Source organism: Erpetoichthys calabaricus, chromosome 11 (genome assembly GCF_900747795.2).
Source record: "Erpetoichthys calabaricus chromosome 11, fErpCal1.3, whole genome shotgun sequence".
NCBI classification, from domain to species: domain Eukaryota; kingdom Metazoa; phylum Chordata; class Cladistia; order Polypteriformes; family Polypteridae; genus Erpetoichthys; species Erpetoichthys calabaricus.
The window spans coordinates 135510569-135534205 of record NC_041404.2 but is presented as its reverse complement, the minus strand read 5'-3'; the positions used below and the strand labels follow the sequence as shown (position 1 = coordinate 135534205).

At 53.3% G+C, this 23637-nt stretch overlaps 3 protein-coding genes across 9 annotated transcripts in view; 1 reads left to right on the top strand and 2 right to left on the bottom strand.

Moving 5' to 3' along the window:
- LOC114660960 (myosin phosphatase Rho-interacting protein-like) overlaps positions 1-7185 on the bottom strand; it is a 198275-nt gene extending 191090 nt beyond the window's left edge. For 2 of the 5 annotated variants that reach the window (XM_028813998.2, XM_028813997.2), the window contains exons 1-2: positions 6354-7185; positions 5098-5175 (exon numbers count right to left, since the gene is read on the bottom strand). In XM_028813998.2, the coding sequence (XP_028669831.2) occupies positions 5098-5175; positions 6354-6473 (198 nt within the window). In that variant the 5' untranslated portion in view covers positions 6474-7185. The remainder of the gene's footprint in view (positions 1-5097; positions 5176-6353) is intronic. The other 3 variants (XM_051934115.1, XM_028814001.2, XM_028814000.2) reach the window with 2 other exon arrangements.
- Positions 7186-14846: 7661 nt separating this feature from the next.
- Positions 14847-17477, top strand: LOC114661390 (tumor necrosis factor receptor superfamily member 13B). 2 transcript variants are annotated; one of them, XM_028814599.2, is made up of 5 exons: positions 14847-14995; positions 15436-15554; positions 15668-15784; positions 16030-16294; positions 17299-17477. In XM_028814599.2, exons 1-5 carry the CDS (start codon positions 14946-14948, stop codon positions 17456-17458), a joined length of 711 nt encoding a protein of 236 aa, XP_028670432.1. In that variant the 5' UTR covers positions 14847-14945; the 3' UTR covers positions 17459-17477. The 2 variants fall into 2 exon arrangements, with proteins under 2 accessions (XP_028670432.1, XP_051790076.1); XM_051934116.1 differs by having other exon boundaries at positions 15433-15554.
- Positions 17478-21011: 3534 nt separating this feature from the next.
- Positions 21012-23637, bottom strand: part of usp22 (ubiquitin specific peptidase 22) — a 60735-nt gene continuing 58109 nt past the window's right edge. For both annotated transcript variants that reach the window (XM_028813990.2, XM_028813991.2), the window contains 2 exons: positions 22413-22562; positions 21012-21114 (listed from right to left, as the gene is read on the bottom strand). In XM_028813990.2, the coding sequence (XP_028669823.1) occupies positions 21072-21114; positions 22413-22562 (193 nt within the window). In that variant the 3' untranslated portion in view covers positions 21012-21071. The remainder of the gene's footprint in view (positions 21115-22412; positions 22563-23637) is intronic.

Here is a 23637-nt window from a genome sequence, read left to right as displayed (position 1 = left end):
ACAAACCAGTATTACTGCGAGAGGAAATCAAAGGTACACAATACAGTGACGCATATTACAGCCACATACAAGCCAGTATTACTGTCAGAGGAGATTAAAGGTATATTATGGACGTACAAGCCAGCGGACGTACAAGACGGTATCCTTCAATAAGGATGCGCACAAAAAGGCGAGCCTCAAAAGGACAACCTCAATTGGGCGCAGCGAATAAAGGCGCACGTAAATAAAGATCTGCACCTTTGTTGCTCTTCACATATTCCAGAGCCATTTGAACTAAATTATCTATGAACGCCTTTATTCACTGCGCTCAATTGAGGTCGCCCTTTTGAAGCTCGCCTTTTTGTGCGCGCCCTTATTGAATAGAGCCATACAAGACAGTATTACTGTCACAGAAAATTAAAGACACACAATACACGGCGGCAGCCCACGAAGAACGGTCAGCTCAGCAAGTAAACATCAACAAAAGAAAAGCTGAAAGAAAGAAAAATACGATCAACAAAAAGAATGAGGTCAAGGTCCCTTGCCATTTAATAGAGACTGTGCCTACTAATGTTTATGCACTACTGTTCTAGTGCCCGTTATCGTAACGGCTAAATGACTAGTTTCAAATAAACCACAATTCGGTCAGGTTTCTGTTTATGATCACAGAGCAGCAACACAACAAAGAATCAAATGAGTTAAACATTTGGACGTATTAGAGATTCTACAGCCAAGAACGGATACAAATCCATATGTCCAAAAGTATCGCACTTTACATGGAATTTATCTAAAGAACGCGGACAAAGAAGTTTTCTTGGATTTCTATATGAATCTGAAAGGTCACACTGACATATACAATAAACCAACATGTGACGAATTGCCAGCGATAAGAGTTTCGAAAGACAGAGACATCCAAGACGGAGTCGATATTCGCGTTTCTCCAAAAGCACAGCACGATTCATCACAAGCGGCAGATCGCGTAGGGCCTTCACAGGGGCTGGCGAGCGTAGTGAGCAGGGGGCCGAGCCCCTAGTTTACAAGAAGAAAAGGGAGGACAAAGGAGAGGACAAGAAGGTGACGCATTTACAAACTGCTTTACTTTTTTGACTTAAAAAATTCAAACGAGAGCCCAAAGCCCAAGCTGAACCTTCAGCACCAATTACATGGTGTGTGTCGCCACGTGACACTGCAAGTCTGTGCCCTCATTCGAGAGCTACGCCAGTGACTGTGTTGCACTTCATTGCAGGGCAGTGTTCACTGTGGAAAGGAACCACACGGAACTTAGCATCTCACCTCACCAGCTGGCATCCCATGCACAAAATAAGGAAACTGGCACCTTGGACAACATGAATACAATACAAGAGCTCCATAAACAGGACCGTCCTCCCACAGCATGGCACATCTCATCACCTGTTTCCTCCATCCAAGGAGTCCCCACGTCCAGACGCTCTGAGCCGGCCGCACTAAACTAATCCATTTTCATGTTCCACACTCCTTGCCTTTTGACAGAAGAAGGGCAAATCATAAAGTGAAAGCAATTTGAAAATGACACAGAAACAACAACGGATAGGAGCTGACGCAATATAACAAGCTGGCAGGACAAACACATACGGCACGGCATGGCACAGCACTCTGACACGAGTCTAGTTGGAGCCAAGGTCACACAAACACAGACACTTGGGATTAATAAAGCATCAATCTATTTATCTACCTGTTATATAGTGCCTTTCACATATCTATCTATCTACTCCACTTCTGAATTGCGCCATCGTTGGTTTCTTTGGGCAGACGGAGTGAAATCTGCTGAAATCCACCGAAGGATGTTGGCTCAGTAAGGAACTGAAAACAGCTGAACTCAACCAAAACTTTATGGGCGGGCAGAAATGTGTAAAGGCCACTGCCCACCAGCCCCATGACCTCAAGCACTTGTGAAGCTCGATGATGGTGGAGCGTGCCCAGGGACCACACAGCTACTTGCTTTTGGTGACATACACAACTGCAGAGGTAGGTGACAGAACACCGTCGGACACATCAGCTCCTGGCCCCGCGGTCAGTGAGGAGTCTTTCCTGCCACCTGGACAAGCTCAGGCGCTTAGGCACAGACTAGCGGGTCCACGGCTTTGACACAAGGATGGAAACACGTGAAGCCAGATTACATTATGGGATGTAAGCAAAGGTGGGCCGGCGGCAACGGGGAATGTCAGGTTGGAGAGGAAATCACAGAACACGGAGTGACCATTTGAGCCCATGCCAATGCAGGAATATGAAATGGGCACAGGGCTGGCAGATGGAGAGCAGGTGCGCAGGAGGGTCAGACATTTCTAGAACCTGTGGGCAACTCGCTGTCAGATCATCAAAACTGTAGAATGCAGATACCAGTCCATGAGTCCGTAAACAATCGTGTGTGTGTGTGTGGTGCCACATGGAGATGGCATTTACTATAAAAGAAGAATTTACCCTTGACCCACATCGGTTAACAAAATGTCAAGTTAAGAAGCAACTAACAAAGGCAGGAAACTGAAAACATGTGAGAGGATAATGGACCCCCCACTGCCCACCATTACCCACTGCCTGGCAGAGACAGACTGGCCAGGAGTTCACAGGTCCTAGTGTCACCCCCGCTGAAGGGCTGCCTCTCATGCTCTATGGTGAGACTCGGAGCGCGGCAGGAGAGGTTTGGTTTTTTTGTTTTTTAAATGACCCACAGACATTTTTTTTTTTTTCTTCTTTGTTCAGACTGACAGAACGAGGAGTTAAATTACAACACGCAGTTTGAATAAAGGAGCGAGGGTATTAATAACGAATGAAGACGGGCTTTGTGTGGCAAAAGTCATTGGGGATTCTCGACCGAGGACCCAGTCTGACACACAGTGGGCCATCACACTGGCAATGGGCTGCTAGGCGCCGAGCCGTCACCCACAGGGCCGCGAGGTCTGCTCCAAAATGCCATGCCACCTGCAGCATCTCCCCAATCCCACGTGCCTCTCTGTGTGGGCAGGACTCCCATATGCAGCGGCCTTTGACCTTCTGTCAGTGCAGCACTAGGCCACACATGGCAGAGGCTGGCACATCCCGAGCTACTGAGTGACCACAGACAGTGAAGGGGCCTCCTTCTCTTAACTACTGCTGGACTTTGGTCTCAACCTCAGAAAAGGGACGTCCACCGTGCAGGTCAGCTGACATCTTGAGGCCTTTCTGTCACAACCTCTTCAGAAAACAACAAAGTTGTGTTTGACAAAGTTTTACTGATTTAGGGAATGAGAAAGAGCACAAGCCATGTGACGGTGGGGACGGTGTGACGCAAAACACAAGGGGACAGCAGTGACACAAAACACAAGGGGACAGTAGTGACACAAAACACAAGGGGACAGTAGTGACCAAAACACAAGGGGACAGTAGTGACCCAACATTCTCAACAACTGCTTAATCCAATTCAGGGTCATGGGGGGGGGGGGGGGGATCAGAGCAGGGCAAAAAGCAACCCGACACAGGACAGGGCAGGGCAGGGCACCACAGCAAGGGCCATTAGTGTGTGTGTGAGTGAGCTTTATACTAACACACACACACAATCTCAGATTATCGAGAATGGGGGGGCGATACACACTGAGGTAGAGTCAACTCCAAAAAGGGAACTGGACCCGTGGAGTAGAGTAGCAGGCTGCCCACTGCACCAACACGTCCAAATGAGGGGGCTACGCCAGCACAAAAGATACGAAGTAGAAGAGACGGCCATCTTCTCCTTTTGTGATCCCCATGGAGCGGCTCAGTCAGAGAAGACAAGAGAAGAGAAAGGGAAGTCTGAAGCGCCACACACATCTGTGGGGAAATTCTGCAGAAACGAATCTGAGCGCGTCAGCAGGAGGGCAGAGTGCCAGGCGTCTCGGAGGGCTGCTCTCCACATTTCCCCTTCTTTGGAAACTGCACAAGTGATGTGACAAGGAGCTGACCAGTGTATCGAGAGTCACCTCGGTCACATTCAGGAGCCCAGAACACGGCCACACCACGCAGGGCACAGATAAAAGGAAGTCAGACCTCAAAGTAAACACCTGCAGATCGGCGCTGGCGTCTATCAAAGGAGCTTTGTGTTACGGTAAGCGAGTCTCAACGACTCCACTGCACTGATTCATGTGATGCCAGCCTCACGAAATCCACATTGCCTTGTGTGTCACTTACTACAAGTCAACTAGCTTCGCCAAGTGGGTTCACTCCAACTCGTGATCCACTGATGTAAGGGGGCGTTCACCCCGGATAGGACTGCTGGCACACAATGCCACAAAGGAGGCATCTTCTTCACATAAAGTGGCAACTTGCAGCCCAAAGTGAAAACACACCGTCCTGTGCGAACACATCGGCTCTAGGGGTGTCACATGCTGCAATACCCAGCAGCCTTGCGTTCTCCTCCAAAGACTTGACCCGGCCCTGCCATAGACGTGGCGGGTGCTTCACTTGGGCTTGGACGTGCCTGCTCATTTTTATGATTAATAACATGAATGTCTTCTACTCTAAAAGCTACAAGGCTACAAGGCCACCCTGAACCGTGGCATACACTTGGCACAATGGCCATCAGTTCACCAAGAATGCCCACCGTCACCATTAGCACCACCAAAAGGTCACCTGGTAAAGGCCTGTGACATGTGCAGAAAGCAAAGGTAACAGCTGCACAGAAGGTGACACACAGCCCTGGATAAGGAAAGCGTTACCTCATCATGTGCTACTTGGCAGCGAGCGAGGTGACGTCGAATCGTTTTAATTAAGCAGATCTCCTTCTGCTGACTCCAATGTCTGCTGTGCACAGAGGACCAAAAGGCTGGCACCCGCTGGACAGACCGACCAGGACAGCTTCTGCTGTGGACTCACGCAATCGGCTAAAAACAGGAACATACGGGCCAGGAAAAGAGCAAAGCAGGGGCAGGGGATGTGAGTCAAGGATGGACGTGACACACGTGTCCCAAAATGAAAAGGATCAGCTCACATGGCATCTGAAGTAGGTGGCAAGACCGGGCAGGGACCGTGAAAGACGACCCCACAGAAGGAGGCGCAAGACTGGCACCCACCCCAGACGGGACACCACTGCCTTGGGCTTCTAAAGGGAGAGCTGGCGAGTGACGATATTCTTACCCTGCTCCTCTGTACCGGGTTGTCAAAATCCGTTCCCTCAGGTGCCAGAAGTAGCCAACCTCCATAAATGGGCTTTGCCTAAAATGCACAAAATAAAGAGGATTAGTTTAGGCAGACGTCACACAAGGTGGGGTCACCTCTCAGTGTAGAATCACAAATGAAAAGCACCCCAAAAACACGACAGCTGGTGAAGAAAACGGACAATCGAGACATCAACTCGGGGCAAATCGGCTTGACATCCTCCGCGGGTTTGATTTGCTTTTCCATTTGATTTTACCGTCGCTGCCATTTTAACGATCCGCCTCATCTCCAGTCCTTCAGCCCTGAGGCTCCTCAGGCGGCCTCACAATTTGTGATCTTAACGGACTTCACTTGCTGGTCTTTTCCTTCTCCTGCATTTTGATTTTCACCAGACGTTTAGATTGGTTTTGTTTTTTTGATATAACGGACATGCTCAGCTCGGTTTTGTTGTTTTCTGTTATTCTGCTCCCTTCATTGTGTCCCCAATAATTAAAATGAGCCGACGCGACACGACACGACAGACAACACTGGAGGATGAAGGGCAGCAAATACTTCAGCGTCAGACCCACTAAACAGTAAACTGGGGATCAAACTACCAGAACACCTGGAAAAGCAGAATGCAAATAACGTCAAACATTTAAAAACTAGTTTTTCTCCATATAACTGCTTAGCAGATTTTAATAAAAATTTACCAAACTTAAAATTTGTCATTTCTATGTTGACCCCAAAATAGAGAAAATGAGAAAAAAACGCTCGGGGGTCCACGTTAGTTGGAGTTTGAGGTCCACCGCTTCAGCCTGCTGTGCCTTTGACAGCTCCAGGGGGGCCAGACCGTCGACTCGACTCACAATTGAAGTGAAATCGGGGGGCTGCTCGTGTTTATAGCGCCTTGAATAAGATCAAAGCAGAAAATCTGACAGCGGGGGCTCCGACAGACACGCGTCACCAGCTTTCAAATATAGCGCCCTGCATGTCTGGGCACACCGGCCACTTCAATCACCTTCGCTGCCAGGCCTTACAACTCCCTTAGAGACCCTTGGGGGGGGGGGGGGGGCGCTATGCATGTCGAGCTCTTTCTGACTTTCCACGCATTGCCCAGGAGGACCCCAGCGGCACCGACGGTAACATTCACGGCATTAATCGGCGTTAAGGCGCTATGTGCGGTTAACATCCCTCTTTCTCCCCGGCCCTTGACTGAGCCGCCGCCAAGTTAGCAAAGCCCCCGCGGCACTCACCTGGCTCAGATCCTCGTCGATGAGCGCGTGCGACTCCCGCGGCCTGAAGCAGTTCTGACACTTGCTTTTGTTGAAAATGTTCGCCTGGAATTTCCGACAGGGGTTCTCCTTTGCAGACATGTTGCCGTGACGGTGCGGAGGAGAAGGGCGACAGCCCACCGAGATCCCGAGCGGGCCCGTCGGGCCGGCCGACCCAAGCGTCTCAGGCGCAGGCTCCCTCGGCTCTATTGGCGCGAGACGCCCGCTCGCTCGCTCGCTCTCCCGCTCTCCCTCAAGCGCGCATTGCCAAGCGTCCCGCTGTCGCCGAGCTCCTCAACTTTGTCGTCGCAAACTCCTGAATAAGTTGGAATGTTTTCCAAGGCGGAGGGCGCCAGGTGCCCAAACAAATGTCATTCCAGCCGCCGGGCTGCGACTACTGCGGAGTCTTTCGCCCTTTTCGTCTTTTTCTTACGAGGCGCGTCCGTTGTCCATGTCAGCTCCGAGCAGTCCTCTCTTGGAATGCCAGCAATTCCCAGCTGCGTGCGTCGGAGTGCAGTTCCCAGTGTCCATGTCACCGGTCGTGGAGCGTGCGGGGTTACATCGGCTCTGGGCTCATGTCAGCTTGTTGAGCCACCCCCAGCCCCAGCGACAGGGCAACAGCTGCGTTCACCAACTCCCCGCTGGCCTGCCCCACCGCCTTGCAAATGGGAGCCTGGCTGCAGCAACGCATTGATGCTTCGCATTGAACTCTCGGGCAGAGAGCTGGAACAATTCCACCGGGGGCGCGGGGAGGCGGAGAGTGACGTGTCTGCTGACCAATCGCAAAAAGGCTGCGTGCCCGGTCGCGAGCCAAATGGGTGCACTCGGACCAATAGAAAAAATACCTGAAGCGACGAGGGGCGGACACCCGTGCAAGTTTGGTGGACGGTCCAAAGTCTCGGTCGAAACCACTCACTTGACGAGGGGAGGGGGGGAGAAGCAGAGAAGTGGAATTTGACTGACAGCTGTCATCGCGAAGCGGGCGTTTGCTGCCAGCCAGCGGCACCCTGCACTCCGTCTTAAACGGGAGGTGACGAGCTGGCCACTTCTAGCTCTGTTTCGAAGGGGTCTTTCTTGGGTCTCCTTTCATTTCGCGGGGTCGTGGTACATCCCACGAGTTTCAAATTATTTTCAATCAGCTGGAGTAACAGTTCTGCATTGCAGGCGAAGCGCAATCCGTGGAGGAGCTGCAGACAGCTGACATCTGTTGGCATCTCGAGGGATCGACCGAAACGGGACAAGAAAGATGAGAACGGGGGGGGGGGGGATTTATGATAAGAACCCCAAAGGCAGTTTTTAAGCCTATTCGGTACGTATCACGACCACCCAGTTCTTCCTCGATTGCCCGGCTGAGACTGTGCAGGGCACGTTGGCACTCGCGGCTCTTCTCGGATGCGTTGTTACTGTTGAGTTATAATTTAGCACCGCCCTTATTAAGAATTACAATTTAACTGACACAGAGTGGCGTACATGTGGCACAGGGGCAGGAAGATTCAGATTCAAGTCCTGGGTGTTCCCGGTGTGGAGTTTGAATGTTCTCCCCGTGTTCAGGTGGGTTTCCTCCCACAGTCCAAAGACGTGCAGGTTAGGCGAAATGGCATTGCTAAGTTGGCTCTAGCGCGTGTTTCTGTGTAAGTGTCTTATCCCAGCAATGGACTGGCACCCCCTCCAAACCAGGGATTGTGCCCTTCTTGTGCTCAGTGCTGGCTGGATTAGGCTCCGCCTTCCCCACGACCCTCCTCAAGACAGGTGGATTTGAAGATGGAAAGATGAGAAGTCTGATTTGTTGGTCAGTTAAAGTAATTGTGACACGGAGTAAGAAGGAGACCAGGGTTCAAGTCCTCCTGAGTGCTCCCTGTGTGGAGTCCTAACGTCCTAACGCAACCCAATGACATGCAGGTTAGGTGGATTGGCTCTTAGTGTTCACCCTGGCATGGGCTGGCACCCTGTCTAGGGATTATGTGCAGCTGATGTTTGCTGGGATGGCCTCCAGGATCGGGCAAGCAGCTTTAGAAAATGGATGGATAAAGTAAACCATATAAGAGTGTAACATGTGAGGTCTCTGATCAGGGTGGGCTCAGTCACGTCACACACACACACACACACACACATCTAGAGAGTTTGTCTCCATTGTTATAATACACTTCTGAACAAAAACAAACTTTGTTTTATATAGCGCCATTCCCTACAGAGCCCCATTCCCTGGCACTTGGTGGGTATGGTTAGCCCCTCTCCAGAGTGGGTAGTGGCGCCACCTCACAGTGTTGGGTTTCCTTTCACATCTCATATTCATGCAGATCTAAGATTCCTGGTTGCTTCGGGGGGGGGGGGGTTGTGGGTGGGCCTTGCACTGAGCAGCCCCTAATACCCCCCCCCCCCCAACCGTTCCCAAGTTCTGCACTGCCTAGTACCACACCGGTAAGCCACTCGTGACTTGAGATTGAGTAGTGATGTCATATCTGGTGGGGGGCACAACAGGTGCCCTTCAAGTGGGTCACCAGCACAGGACTGAGTTGGCACCGTTTGGGATTTCAAAGAGAGTCTTCTGATGCCTTCACCTTTGTCACGGTTTGCTGTGTTCCAACCTTGTGCTAAACTCATTGACATTCATTTTTTTTTCTCATCAAGCAACATTTAATTCCCCGGAATGACAAAGTGGCAACGGGATTTGAGGAATGTTTGCAATCGTATTAACAACAAGCTGTGGTACCCGCCTGAAATCTAAGAAATCCACTTCAACCTCGGCATTAATGTTTGCAGTGCACCATCTAGTGGAATATATTTTGTTATGCATGTAGTAATAAAACGCATCGCATTTGTCATTCCAACAGATGGCACATCACAAACATTTGCAGTAATAAGATACATAACTATTCATTAATGTTAGTACTGCGCCATCTGCTGGAATGACAAATGTGATGCGTTTTATTACTACATACAGTACATGACAAAATATATTCCAGGGATGAGACAAAGCTGAATGGAGCAAAGCACTGAGATGTCCTCCATGAAAACCTCTGCAAAGAGAGCACCAGACTTCAGGGGCTTAGGGACAAGTCTGAGAATGTCCTCGAGTGGCCCAACCGGAGCCTGCACTTGAACTCAATGGAACATCTCTGGAGTGACCGGAGGGCAGGTGACCACTGATAGTCTCCATCCAACTGGACAGAGCAGGGGAGGACCTGAGGAGAAGAAGGGCAGAAAATGCTGGTGTGTGAAGCTTATGGCATCGGACCCAAGGAGACCTCGGGCTGGAATCACCTAAACGCCTGTGTCAGCGTCAAAGGTCAGGTGTTTAGATTTCATTTATTTATAAAAATGTCACTTTGTCATTCTGAGGCGTTGAGTGTTGCTTGATGAAACTGATTTCAGTGCTTCTAGCAGAAGATGGGAACCAAATGAAATGTGACAAAGTGACATGTCTGTGAAGACCTTGTGAAGGCGCTTTATCATGCCTGATGAGGAGCCACACTTCACGCAGCCTTTGGGCTGATCACGCACAAGACGTCGGCTCCTCGCATAGACGGACCCCCATGAAGGAGTCTCACCTTGTAAAAGGGGCTTCCAGCTGAAGGCTGAGGACAACAAACCGGACCCCTCAAGTCTAAACCCGCTCGACCTTGGGCTGCTGATGTCACCACCCATGGGCCACCTTTGGATGTGATGGGCTTGAGACCTCGAGACCAGCTCTCCTCTCCTCTCCGTCTGGAGCAGGTGGGCATCTGGGCATCCAAATTAAAGTGGCATTCTATTTTCAAAAGACGGAAGGTTGCAGCTGGAACCCCAAGGATTCCAGACGTGTCCACACCGACTCCGCCTGTGGTGGTCCTCATTCCCAGTCTGAACCTGACTTTGTCGTGTTCTGCAATGCATCTTGGGTGAAAGTCGGTGTGCTTCCCTGGCACCCTGATGGCACTTCCTGAAAGGCGCTATATGAAGTCCTGTGTCGGGCTGGCGTGTGCTTTACCCGGTCTGTGCCAGGTGGTACTCCATAGAAAATAAAGATCGACTGAACTTATTTATGGATGTGCACATCGGAGTCACCTCACACTGAAAACCCACCAGCTTGGCTCCTGTCGTACCCCCAAAGCCAGGGCCTGACATGGCAATCAAACTCGTGACCCTTTGTCCATGATGGTCCACAGTCTTGGGTGACAGACGTCATTATGAACGAGAGCTGGACCCTCTCACCTCCTGTTAGAGACCACTGGAGTCGCATCTCCACTAAGTGGCCCAAGTCGACTGCCATGGACTCAGCGGCATCCTTCAGAAAGCTCCCATGCTGGTGCCCGCACTTTGTTGTACCATGCCATGTGATATCCGTGTCTGTTTGCTGCCTCGTGCCCAGTGCAGGTGGGATGGGCGGCAGACCCCATGACTGGACATGAGGAGGACCCACAGTTGGAACAACCTGACGAGGATCTCTGGACTTTTCTGTACCCACTTTACTCTGTCCTGGAGGTTAGCCTGGCAGCACAAGTCGGGACTCCATCCTGGGGGGCACACCCACCAGACCACTTGTCACCAATGGAAATGGCCAGACGAGATGCACAAAGTGCACACAGACAGGGACTGGGGTGGGAGTTGAACCCGGGGCCGCAGAGGGCCACCGTCCCCACTCAGCAGTGACGTACTTCATAAAGCTCAGCCCACCACCCTATATAGTGCCTTACACCAACAGGACCAGCATCGGGTACCATGTAAAAGCCAACTTGAATGGAGGGGTCCTGCCACTGGCACACAATGCCCACCCCATTGAGACAATCCACCCTCTGCTGCTAGAACTGGCAAGGCTTGGTGTACCCGCTCAAGGAGGACCTCACTTGGTGGCTCTTGGCAGTTTGGATGATTAGAGTAAAATTAGGACTGGCATCCAACAGAAGGACCTGACGCAAAACAAGTTTCTGATGATGTCTGGCCAGCTATGCCATTAACTTGAGCCACTATAGCGCCTTTCATGGGCGACACCGTGCCAAATTGCCCAGCCGACAAAAGAATTGGTTCAAGTGGACTCTTCAGCCACCAGAGGGGTGACACGATGCATTGGTAAGGTGCTGTGACAGTCAGTGACCAAAATATAAGAAAGTCAAATGGGCACACATGGCAGGTGGCACACGCAAGGCGGCTCTGGAGGACAAATGAGCATCTCCTCGTCTCAGCATCCTCGTGGAGTGGAATTGGAGCTGGCACATGCTGCCAATCACTGCTGCCAGGGGCACACCAGTATGGGCTGCTGCCTCACAGCTTGGCTGGCGTGAGTTCAACTCCTCGGCTGCTCGCTGTATGGCGGGAGTGCCATCTCATTGACTCAGTCTTTGGTGGCCCATCAGCAGTGTGGCACTGTCCAAGACTGGGCATTCATTTGTACCCACCCAGACTCGGATGCCCCTAATAGAAGCCGATGAATGGGAGCAGCTGCAGTGCGTTTCAGGACCACCAGCGGGCAGCACAGAAGCCACACTGGACTGGCGGGCAGGTGGACATCGTGAGCTGCGGACCAACATGCAGCGGGATGGGCAAGTTGAAGGTGGGCCGAGAAACCCCTCGACAGGCAGGAGGGATCACCGGAGGAGGAGTGTCAGCGGGGAGCCTCGGGCCCAAAGGTGGTCTGGACCGGACGGCATATGACGGAGCGTCCTGGGACACTGTTCACTGTGAAAGGCGCTATAGAACTGTCCCCATGAAATTCCTTCAAGTCCCAACCCACCTTGTCATCCATGTCACCCAGCACAGCTCGTACCTCACCGTGACCCTCCAGACTTGAGAACAGTAAATATAAAGGGGACATAGACCAGGGGGTCCTAGAGGACCTACGTGGCTGCAGGTTTTCATTCCCACCCTAATTTCTTAATGAACTGATTTTCCATTCATTTGAATTGCGTTGTTCTTGAAGACTCCGCCCCTTCATTGTTTCTTTTAATTAGCAGCCAAACAATAACGGGACACAAAAGGAGCCGAAACAACTGGCGTCCAGCGAGGGTCTCAGGAATGTCCACAAAACATTTGAACAGAAAATCAGAGAATAAGAGAAAATGTCGGACGTGTCTCGTATCGCACAGCGAGAGCACAACAAGCCCCGGAATTAAAGAACGGGACTCGGACTGAGGCTCTGACTTAGGTGGTCTTCTGTCGGCTCCCTCACTTCACACGTCGCGTCACCTTTCAAGGAAAGAACGAGATGAAGCAAATCAGGGGGCCGATGAAGAAATTCAGGGAAACAAACAAACAAGTCAATTCAAATGAATCCAAAAGAAAGAAGAAGTTCATTAGCAGCAAAGACAGGCCACCAATTAAGAAAAGGGTCCGAATGAATACCTGCAGCCACTGCGGCCCTCCAGGACTGGAGTTGGGGACCCCTGACATAAACGACCTTAACGCTTCAGGTGTCCCGCGGGGGCCACAAACTGGATTACAAGTCAAAGACTGGCGCACACCTGCTAGTAGAGGGCGCGTGTGCAAAATCCAGCAAATGTCATAATTAGTGATAAACCGAATGGAAAGGCGCTATATAGAGATAAACAGCAGATAGATCGGTAAGTGTGACAGGCTCTATATAACAGACCGATAGGTAGATAAATGTGAAAGGCGCTATATATCAGATAAATAGGCACTCGAGCATAGACAGACGGGCACAGGGATATGAAAGGCACAATATAACGGGGATAGGTGGGTGTGAAAGGCACAATGCCAAGTAATGAGTGATATGACTGGCACATATAGAAGATAAGCAGATGTGAAAGGCGCTGTATCACAGATGGGTAGTCAGATTTGAAGGGCGCTATATATTAGGCAGGTATATGGCATACAAGAGAGATGGGCACTCGAATATGAAAGGCATTAAATAACAGGTAGATGTGAAAGGCGCTATATAAAAATAAGAAAGCCGCAATAGTAAGTAACGATAGACGTGAAGGGCTCTCTATAATAGATGCATAGACAGGGATGGCGCTAAATAACCGGTGTAGCTGGGCTGGTCACGTGCCCCACAGCTGGTATTTTCCCGTCTTCCCTAATCTGGGGTCCTGCGTTGGTTTGTCATGTGGTGGGCTCAGCAATGCCCCTTATCAGCGGGTGCTCCTGATCTCGCTCTCACATCGGTGACGACCACCTTACCTCACGCCCATCCGTGTCCCAGCGCGGCTTCTTCGGGGGCTCCACGTGGTGTGAAAGGCGCTATGTGACCTCAACACCCACCGTGAAGCTTTGACACTCGGGGTCTGTGAGGATGTGCTCAGCGAGTGTAATACCCAATCTGGCCACAAGAGGGTGCAGTAAAGCCACACATAGAGGCGCCGCACTCATCGGCGTCACCGTCCTTGTGACACTCCTGTCACTTGTGAGGTCCTCTCGGCTGTAAGTTCGGCCCAGTGCACGGTAAGGCGCTACATAACAAAAAAAAAAAATCAAATCCCCAAAAAGCGGGTTGCGCCACAGCAGTGGGGTCCATTGGACCACCATCTGTGCTGAAAACGATTCTCCAACCTGCCTCGCCCGATTCATGGAGAGGAAAGGCTGCAGCCCACCCTTGCAGCATCGGTTGTGAGGCAGGACGAAGCCCCCATCGGGACGCCGTCTGTGACACTTGAGTCGGGCCTTCTGGTTTGTGTCACTTTTCACCTCGAGGCTCAGCTCCAATGACATCATCAGTATAGCGCCCAGCAGTGGGTGTGGCCTACAGTCTGCAGCCCACCAGATTGCTGGTTTCAGTGCCCACCTGACAGTTCGTGAGATGAGGCTGGTGACGTGTAAAGTGCCCTGTGGTGGAGCGCATCGGCTTTTCTTTTATAGAGCGCCTTTCCTGGTGACACTCTGGGCTTATGCACACCGCAGGGGGCTTTTCTCCTCCTCCTCCTCCTCCACTGCCCCCCACTATCGATGACTTTCCTCAATGTCAGGCTCAACACCAGGGGGCTCTCTTTTCTTCATGGTGGTCTCAGCTCTATGGTCTCTCCTCCTCCTCCTCCTCCTCAATCAGCTCAGGTCCTTCTGCACATGAAGACCACCCAGCGACTTTCTTCCTCTTTTCTGATGCAGTCAAGTGAACCATAAAAAGTTCAAAGGTTTCAGCAGCACCACGTCCAAGGGGGGCAGCGCTGGCACACAGAAGCGCGAGTCGAGTCGGGGGGGTCAAGCCCCTTGGCCCCCGTTAAATGGCGTGTGAAGGGGGGAGTGACTTCTCCTTTTTACTTTCACAAGACCCCTGAGACCTTCATCTTTCCGTCTATCGCCAAGCCGACTTACTCCACCTCAGGGTTACCCCGGTAGTCTTGGGCACAACGTAGGGTCCCACCCAAGCCCCCCATCGCTGAGTCTGCCTCAGTGCCAGTCAAATCCACGCACCCAAAAACATCAAAGCATCCAGAGGTGGGACCACCAAGCAGGAGCAGGTGGGCAAGGCGAGTGCCAGCCTGACCAATCGGCCCGTCCATAAAAATGGCTCAGTGCCCCCCCCTCCTCACGACATCATCACCCCTCCCCCCACAGACATGCGCAGTTTAGAAAGCCCCCATGCATAAATAACACAGCTGACGGGTGGGCCGCGTCACAGAAAAGGCACAGGGGACGCCCCGTGGCATGGCAGGGAAGAGCAGCATGGGGTCTGGTGGTGGCACACGGCACACGAGGTAAGGCTGGCGGGGATAACAAGGCGGGGGGCTCAGGCTGACTGTTTGTGCTGTGGCTTGGGGGTTACAGGGGGCCGCCCAGGGGTGGGGGGGGTCACTATCACTGCAACCTCTGCCCCCTGGCACACTGAGAGCCGTTACTGGACGGGCAGGCAGAAGGCCTCCTGCGGTGGGTGCTGCTTGGACTCGGCCCCCGGTGGAGACCCCTAAGTCCAAGCAGAAATGTAGAAACACTGGGGGCCACCAGGTAGGGTGGCAAGATGATGCCAGGCTATGGTTTGCCAAACGAGGCCCAAATCAGCAGCGGTGCCCCCTGGGGGGATGGGCCAGCAAAGGCTGGAGGTGGCAGGTGTGACGTCTGATTGAGGGACCCTCGGGGCAAACGAGGCGTGTGCCCTCTAAAAGACTTTTGTGGTTTTTTTTGCTTGTGTACCAAGTAGGCAGAGTGCTCCGAGAGTGTGCCCACAGCAGCAGTACTGGGACAGCCTGGTCCGAAGATGTGTCCCGTGTAGCGCCATGTGCCACCTGCAGCCACCGCTAAGATGCAGCCGGTTTTGTGGTAAGAGGAACTGGAAGGTGGTGGGGGAGGTCCACAAGGCCCTGCTGTGCCAGCAGGGGGCATTCACAGCATTACCCACCTGACTCCTGGCATCTCACGGCCTCTCATTCCAGAGTCACTGAAGTGTACGAAGGCGGCAGACACTTTCTACGATGAGCTCCTGCGGCGCTGCATTCCGTGCTCACAGCTGTGCGGGCAGCACCCAAGTCAGTGTGGGGCACTGTGCCAAGGTGAGTCAATCCCAGTGGTGCCAAAGTCAGGCCCCCTGTCAAAGGCTGGGGTTTCAGGTGAGTCCGCAGAGTTCGCTTTTGGGATCGCTGCTCAGGTTCACCGATGCCAACCTGGCCGCCCTGGCACAGGCAGAAAGGGCAGCAAGGCCAGAGCTCTCATAGGTGGCATCCCCTCGGTGGGCCACTGCCGTCCTTCAAAAGGGCACAACAGGCTAACCTCAGTCCTCTGTTCTTCTTCCTTTCAGGACATGCGACTGGTTGGACGCCATTGCGCCAGCTGGTCGGGTCCAAGGTGGTGAAGCCCATGGCTGGCGAGGAGCACCGACTGCTAGTGGCCTCCCTGCTTGGCGTGGGCCTCGGCGTCCTCATCTTCAGCCTGTCCATCGCAGTCGTGATGCTGTGGCGCCTGAGCAGGCGGGCGGCACCCAGGAAGGAGACATCCGGGCAGCCACCAGAAGGACCCCCCACAGGTCATCGCCCAGCTAGTGACCCAATGGCCAGTAAAATAAGGTGAACCCCCCCAGGCCACATGAGCCAATTATGGAATCCATGGAAATGTAATGGCACTGCCCAGCCTGTAGGTGGAGCCACTGGGCACATCACAGTCCTGTTTAGCGGGCACAGGCGGGGGTGACCTGACCAAAGTGCCAGTTCACCATGGGGCACAATTAACTAAACAAACCCGCCCAGTCAATGGCCGGGATGCCCAGTGTAAGGTAGGAGCACCAACCACCGTGCCCCACATGCACACTTTAACAAAGCTGGAGTTCGGGAAACCCGCAAAGAACCACAACTTTTGGGGGGGGGGGGGGGCACCGCTGCCAGCATTAGGGGGTTAAAAACAAAACGGGGACTGGCGATTCAGGTTTACATTGGGCACAATGCTGAGACCCCCACACACAGACCACCAAGCAAGGGCAGCCTGACTGACAGATACAAGTAGCTCAGTGCTGCCCCCCCAGTGAAGACCCACCCAGAGGGCGGGCAGTGTCACAGAAAAGTCATGTTGGCAATGGGGACACCCCAGTGACATGGAGGGGGTCTGCTGGTGCCAGGGTCGACGAGGTCAGGGGGTTTCAGGCTGGTTGTCTGTGGCTTAGGCGGGGCGTGCCACCACAGGGGGGGGGCTTCACTTTCACTGCCAGGGATTAGAGGGTCCAAGCAGACTGACTGACTGCTCTCATGAACGGCGTGCCGATAGGTCAGGACTGTGCCCGTCCCTGAGGAGGGGTCTGTGTGCCACCGTCCCGTCCTGCCAGCCTCCCCAGCATCAATTTTAGGATCTACACAGTAACCCCCCCTGCTGGACACAAATGTCATTTCAGACGTCAAGGAAATTTTCACGAGGGCCCCCCAACCATAAAACAGAAAAAAAGGAGCAACGACAGACGAAAGGCTGGGGGGCTCAGAAAGGCACTTTACAGACGAAGGCCCAGAGCTCGAGGGTGGCACTGCCCGCTGCCCTCTTTCTCTTCACGCCCCCTCACTTGTTTCCGTCTCCTGTTCCCTGGCAGGTGCTGTAACAGAAGATGGCCACTCATGGAGGACCCCGGGGTCCGGCCGCAGAGCCCCTGCTGCGAGAGGAGGGCCTGGCAACCTGAGCCCCAGCGAGCCTTGTGCGCCACCTGTGGGAGAGCCTCGCACTCGGTCATCTGCCCCGAGTCACCTGTTTAAGGTCACCTGCCTGCGCCTGAGAGACGGTGACATTTGGGACAATCCTGGCAGAGGAGCCCTGGTGTGCCCGCTGACCACAAAAACACCAGGTGCCCGGGTTCAGGATGCCCGCTGTGCTTTTTCTTCTTTTCTTCCAAGTCTGCTCAGCAGCTGTCTGTGGTCCTCTTTATTAAAGATGTCTGACCAACTTGGGGTCTCGAGTCCTCCATGAACTTCCTGACACGAGTGACTGGCCCACCGACCGACTGACGTGTTTTAGTAGAGCTGGGCGACTGCTGGCCACACGGGCACCGAGTTGTCTGCCCATGAAGAATTGCAATCCACCTTAATACAGTGCCAAGCAACCAACACTCAGGGTGATGCCTGGTCCGGTATAGCACCTTTCAGTGTCGTCACGGTCCATCTTTAGTTTGGTTGGCACCTCGTATGGCGCTTGGCAGTTCAGATATTCTTATAGCGCCTTTCATGCAGCACCTTCTGTATGGGGACCGGCACAAAGGACTCTGTAGAGCGCCTTTCACGTGACTCCTACTTATACAGATGGCATTTGAGGGGCATTGCATGTGTGCAGAGTCACCAAATGTGTTTTATAAGGCGCCCTTCCCATCGGGCAGCAGCACAGTTGGCACATTAAACACTGCGTTATGGGCTGTCAGGTTTTATGTAGCGCCTTGGACACCTTTAGTGCCCCATTTACACCCCTCGTGGCAGAGCTGACACACGCCATTCTGGATTTACTTTTTACATGTCCCTGAATTGGCACTCTGTGGGGGAAGGGTGGGTGTGTCCCACCACAGACTGGCACCCAATGTGGCACTGAGAGACCCCAGTTCAACCGGATCAGTTTGTGAGAATGGACGGCCTGAGCGGCCGTGTGTGTTTATATAGCGCCCCCCACGTTAGGCAGCGGACCCCCAAAGGTGCCTCAGCAGTTAGACAAAAATGCAGGAGCTCCCTAACTGCGTATAGCGCCATTCAGGGTACATGGGGGGCCCAAGTGGTACCTCTGACCCCACCCAATAAACTGGAAACAGAGGAGCTGACACAGGGGGTTCAGCAGACCGACTCATCCATGCGTGACAGTGCCCGCTTTGATTGGTGGTCCTGAATGAATCATGCTGATGTCATTGTCACTTGTCCAGTCCACGTCCCCACCCAGAGAGACTACGACGTCATCATTAGGAGCACTGGCAGGAATGCAGATGCCCAGAAGGCCTTGGCAGGCAGCTTTCCCAGTTTCTGTTCCCATGTTGCCCATCTGCTTGGGGCATTTCGGGACTTGGATTGTCCCCCACCTTAAGGTCAGGCCATCATGTCTGGGACAAGGCGTAACGTGTACGGGGCCGGTGACTTTCATGTCCTGTAGTGGGCCTGGTGGTCTGCTCCCCAGAGTTTGCTTTTGGATGCCCTATGGGTGGCAGACAAGCAGTCAGGGGACATGGCATTTTCTGCTCGCCCTCCTGATGGGACGGCCCACCATTCTTTGTTGCAACTCCATACTAAGCTCCCCTTCAATGCCAACAGCTGCTCTCATGTGAGACCCCAGCAGTCGTCCATCTCATACTTGTCCACATCAAGAAGCCCCCATGGCAGTAGAAGTAGACTGGCACTGACTGGCTCCTGGAAGGTTGGCATTTTGTTGTGTTTCATCATTGCTGCCCATTTGAACCCCCCCATCTCTCCCCCCCCCCCCCCCATTTCAGCACATCACAGCGTGGCAGGTGAGCAAGAGAGGCTGGCATCTTGAAGGGCAGAGACACTAACAGAAATGAAGAGAAAGGCAGGAACCCGGCTGCAGTACCAGACATCACCAGTGGGTGGCAGCACTGCGCCACGGGATGATCTGCACTAAGAGCAAATGAGGCAGAGGGGTGGGAGTGCGAGACCACCAATGACATGGCACCTACTGCCCCACCCTGGTCAGCTGACAACTGAGGGCCACGAGGACCTGCAGGTCACAAGAGGGGAGCTGGACTGGTGTTGTGGGGGGGTGTCACCAGCTCCCCAGTGGCAGGGACCACCCAGCACCGGCGGTCTGATCACAAGTGTCCCTCGTTGACCAAAGAGCTGCTCGCATCACAGAAGCACGAATGGTGACAGGTGCTCTGGATTGGGGGGTCTGCTGAAAGTGAAGAGGTGGGCTGCTGCAGGACGATACGAGGCCCAGGGTCCTCCCTACACACAGAGTCGTACCCGCTGTGCAATCCAATAGACCCCCCCAGGATAATGAGAGGAACACATGGAGTGGTGGGCACAGCACCCTGCCCTCCACATCATCAAGCCAGTCTGGGAGTACAGGAAAGACGTGGGCGATGAGCAAAGGGTGTGCCCACGTAGCTCAAGGAGGTGGGGTCCACACTTTCTAGAAGCTTCACTTTGAAGGGCATTCGGGGGGTCGATCCTGTCACCCTTACCCACCGCGCCTGCCGACGTGTAGACGGGCACCCATAAGCCAACACACCTCATGCCACACAGAGTTGACCCCTGACAAACCTGATCTTTAATGTTGACCTTTCAGACCCCCAGGGATGTGCCCAGCTCCCCCCCCCCCCACTCCATGTGGGTGCCCCCTTTGCACTGGACACCAGACCAAATGACTCAGGGTGGTGCCCATCTCCCGTTGGCTCTGGAGCTCACAGGCCATGAGCCGAAATGCCAATCCCCCCCTCCCCCCCCCCCCACGGCGCAGACCACACCGACACAGGGGGGGCTTTTTTGTTTTTTTTATATAAACACAACCAAGTGAGATCTAATTCCAGCTTAACAGCAAAGATGAACTCCACAATAAATCACAATGCCAATTCATTGCAGTTGAAACTATGAGAGCACAGTCCTTAAAGGGGGGGGGGTGTGGGGGGGCAACAGGAATCCATGAATGCGTCGCACTGCACTTGTGGCGCAAACGAAAAAAAAAAAATCATAAAAATAACCAAAAACAAAAAGAGAAACCCACCTGAACCCACAATGGCGAGTGAGGGGCCCACCGACCCGTCTAGCAGCCGTCCACCCCCTCGTCGAAATGCCACCCAGCGTGGCGCGGGGTCTCAACACCAAAAAACAAACAAAAAAAAAAATGAAAAAACCTCCTCAAGTCCAATTGACGGGCTTGAGTGAAGCCCACGCCCACCCCACACGACTGAGGCCTCCTCCTCCTCATCCTCGCTCACCGCGTCAGCTGTTGGAGTTCAAGCACAGAAGGGAGTGAAGAGGAAAGGGGGACACAAAAGAAAACAAAAAAAAGAAGAAGAAGAACAACCAAACCACAACACTCATGAGATGTGCTCGCTTGCCCACCTGCCGAATGCCCACCCGCCCGCCTGCCCGCCCACTGGCTTTGTCTTACTCCCCTTGGCAGTGGATCTGGTGAGCTGTGAAGGTGACTTTGACCCTTTCCGACTGCTCATGCATTTGGCTGCAGCGTCTCAGGGGTCCCGTCTGCACCCTGCCGGCGTCCCCCATGTTCCTCGTCCTCATCCGTTTGTCGCTCCGTCGACCAAAGTCAGTGTCAAGAAGGTTCTGGTAGCTCAGTGCTGACTGAATTGTTTTTTTCCCCCAATTTCTCTTCCAGAGTTTCAGGTAGGTCTGTGTGTCGATTTGAAAGCCCCCCGTCAGGCTACTCGTACTCGAGGAACTGTTTGTGGTAAAACAGCAGGTACCTGGGAACGAAAGACAACAGAGGCTCACGTCAGGTGGGCCGTCTCCAAGACAAAGACCACTCCCACTGACCTCCCTGTACTTGGGACACGGTCATGTGACCCCCCCCCCCCCAGTGCAGACCCCCGTGCAGACTCTGCCAAGTTAGGGGGACCCCCACGTGATCAATTCAACAAAGTGTGACAGGCTCGTTGACTCCAACTTGGGCAGGGTCACCATGGCAACATCCTGGTGCTGGCATACAGCGCCACTCACACAATTACAGGGAGGGGTCCGAGCTCCGATAAACGACACACACACACACACACGTGGGAGTCCATGGGTAACAGAGAGAGGACAAGTGCCACCAACCACGCCACGTCACAAACGTCCCTCTGCACAGTCAGCTACGAAAGGTCAAAGCCCTCGCACTTCCTCTACGGGACACCGGTGGCTTTGAGCAATCAGTGTGGGCAGCTGTTGAAATCGAATAAATAAAAACGAGAAGTGCCCGTCACTTGTGCAATGTAAGGGTTTTACCAAAACCGTCTGCAATTTAGGGAAGGCCGGGTGGAGGGAACGCAGCGCACCGACACGTCACGACTAATATGGAGGTCCGTGACGGTCGTCCCGTCTCATGCGGATGCCTGGACTTGCAGTCCTACGCCTGGAGCAGAAATGGAACCAAAATTCAAAAAGCCACCCTTGATGCCAGGACGCTGGCCGCTCCAGTCCACTGTGTGTGAGAACGCGCCAACCCATCTAAACAGGAAACACAAACCTGCGTGTGCAACAGGAAGTGAGAAACGGGACTTCCTGTCAAAGTTGGTCTCTTTGCGTATGGCCTACAGGGGATTACCCAGAGTGCTGTGCGGTTCATCCTGATTGGCCGGTCCAGGCCTGTTGTCCTGACTCTGTACTCCCTGCAGCCCCCACTGAGCTGCTGCTCTCCTCCTGTCCGAACTCTCAATCCCAGCATGCTTTGGACTTGTGGCCGTTCTGCCCTCTCCTTAGTGGACACTCAAAGTGAAGGAGCGGACCCCCGACAGACCTCACGTTACCACCGAGGGGAGCCACACTCTGAATCGGCAGATACCGGCCCACCATGATGCACCAGTTTAGACTCCACTCGACTAACTGGTGCAACGTTGGGAAACTGGGAACATTTCACAGAGGAGGTGCCGCGAGCGGAGAGTGAGTCCCGGTCTGGGGTCCCCAGAAGTAGCAGTGTCCCCCCACTAAAGACTCGAATAAAGTCACTAAACAAACATGGAGGGGCGCGCAGGGACAGAAGAAAGAAACAAACCAACGAGCGGCTTACCCTTCGCTATCTAAGACGTCCTTGATGCTAGCCTTGGTGATGATGGCGTCGTCACATTTAAACCACTGGTCCTTGTGTTGGCGGATGAAGCTGGTGTAATGGCCGCTCTCCAGCGTTCCCTGATGGTTGACTACAGCAAACAAGGAGTACCTGTGGGGAGGCAGCAGAACACAACGTCAGGACCCCGCAAGCAAGTCGACCTCACATGGGGGCCGCAAGGAGGAATTCATTGAGCCCGCGACCGGCGAGGCGCCCAAACCGACAGACAGGGACACACACACACACGTCACATCAGAGGGCCCCATGCAGAATGACCAGGGTGGGATGGCCGGCCAGCGGAGCTCCAAGTGGGCCTGCGTAAATAAACGAGTAACAACAAGGAGGACAACACGGTGACCGAGTGACGCTTCACACTTGTCACATGACCTCTCAAGTGTGTCCAGTCCACATCAACCCCCACCTCCCCCCAGGGGGTTGTCAAGGGTCGGGGCAGGTGACATCATCACTGCAATGACAGAATGGCTGGTGTGGCACTGTGACACACACTGTGACACACATCCGAGATTGTGGACATTTTCCGGATGATTCTGCGCAGGAGCCTTTGCTTTGGTTTCTCCGAGTTTGGACTCGCAAGGTTCGGTTGCGATGCCCACCTCCTCTGATCTTCCCCTTTGGACCCCGACTATGTCTCACCTCCTTGTAACAATGCCAGCGGTGGACTGACATTTTTGAGGCCCTGAAGCTTCAACTGTTATGGATGCCCCTTTGTAGCTACCAACCAAGTCTGGGTGACCACCGTCATCGTCTTCAGCGGGGCTGCACTGGGTGGTCCCCCACATCAAAGTCGCTGGTGTGAATTTCAATTTCCTGCACTTTAGACTCTCAGTTATGAGGGTAGGTGACAATTAGAGGAACCTTCATGACACGACACAGAGAGAGACGACACGAAATGTTAAAGACCCCCACGTCCACATACAAACTGCGCGTCACTCGCCTCGATGGCACGACTGATTTCAGCTTCATGCAGGGCAGCCAAGGTGACTCAAAATAAATCAGGCAAAGCGTCGTAGAACGCCAACACACTCTGAGGGGAAAGAATTACAAAGAGGAAAACTGACAACTGACATCGCCATCCTAAATAAAACCAAACCAACCCGTCCAGCCACCTCCTCCTCCTGCCATCTTTCTTTGGCTTGTGATCAGTTTGGGTTTCACTCGATGACAA

Excerpts from the sequence above, each read along its gene's own strand:
- LOC114661390 (XM_051934116.1), top strand. The coding sequence starts at position 14,946 with ATGGCAGGGAAGAGCAGCATGGGGTCTGGTGGTGGCACACGGCACACG. Across the intron at positions 14,996-15,432 it reads GGTGGCACACGGCACACGAG|TAGGCAGAGTGCTCCGAGAG; the intron begins GTAAGGCTGGCG and ends TTGTGTACCAAG. Across the intron at positions 15,785-16,029 it reads GTGTGGGGCACTGTGCCAAG|GACATGCGACTGGTTGGACG; the intron begins GTGAGTCAATCC and ends TCTTCCTTTCAG.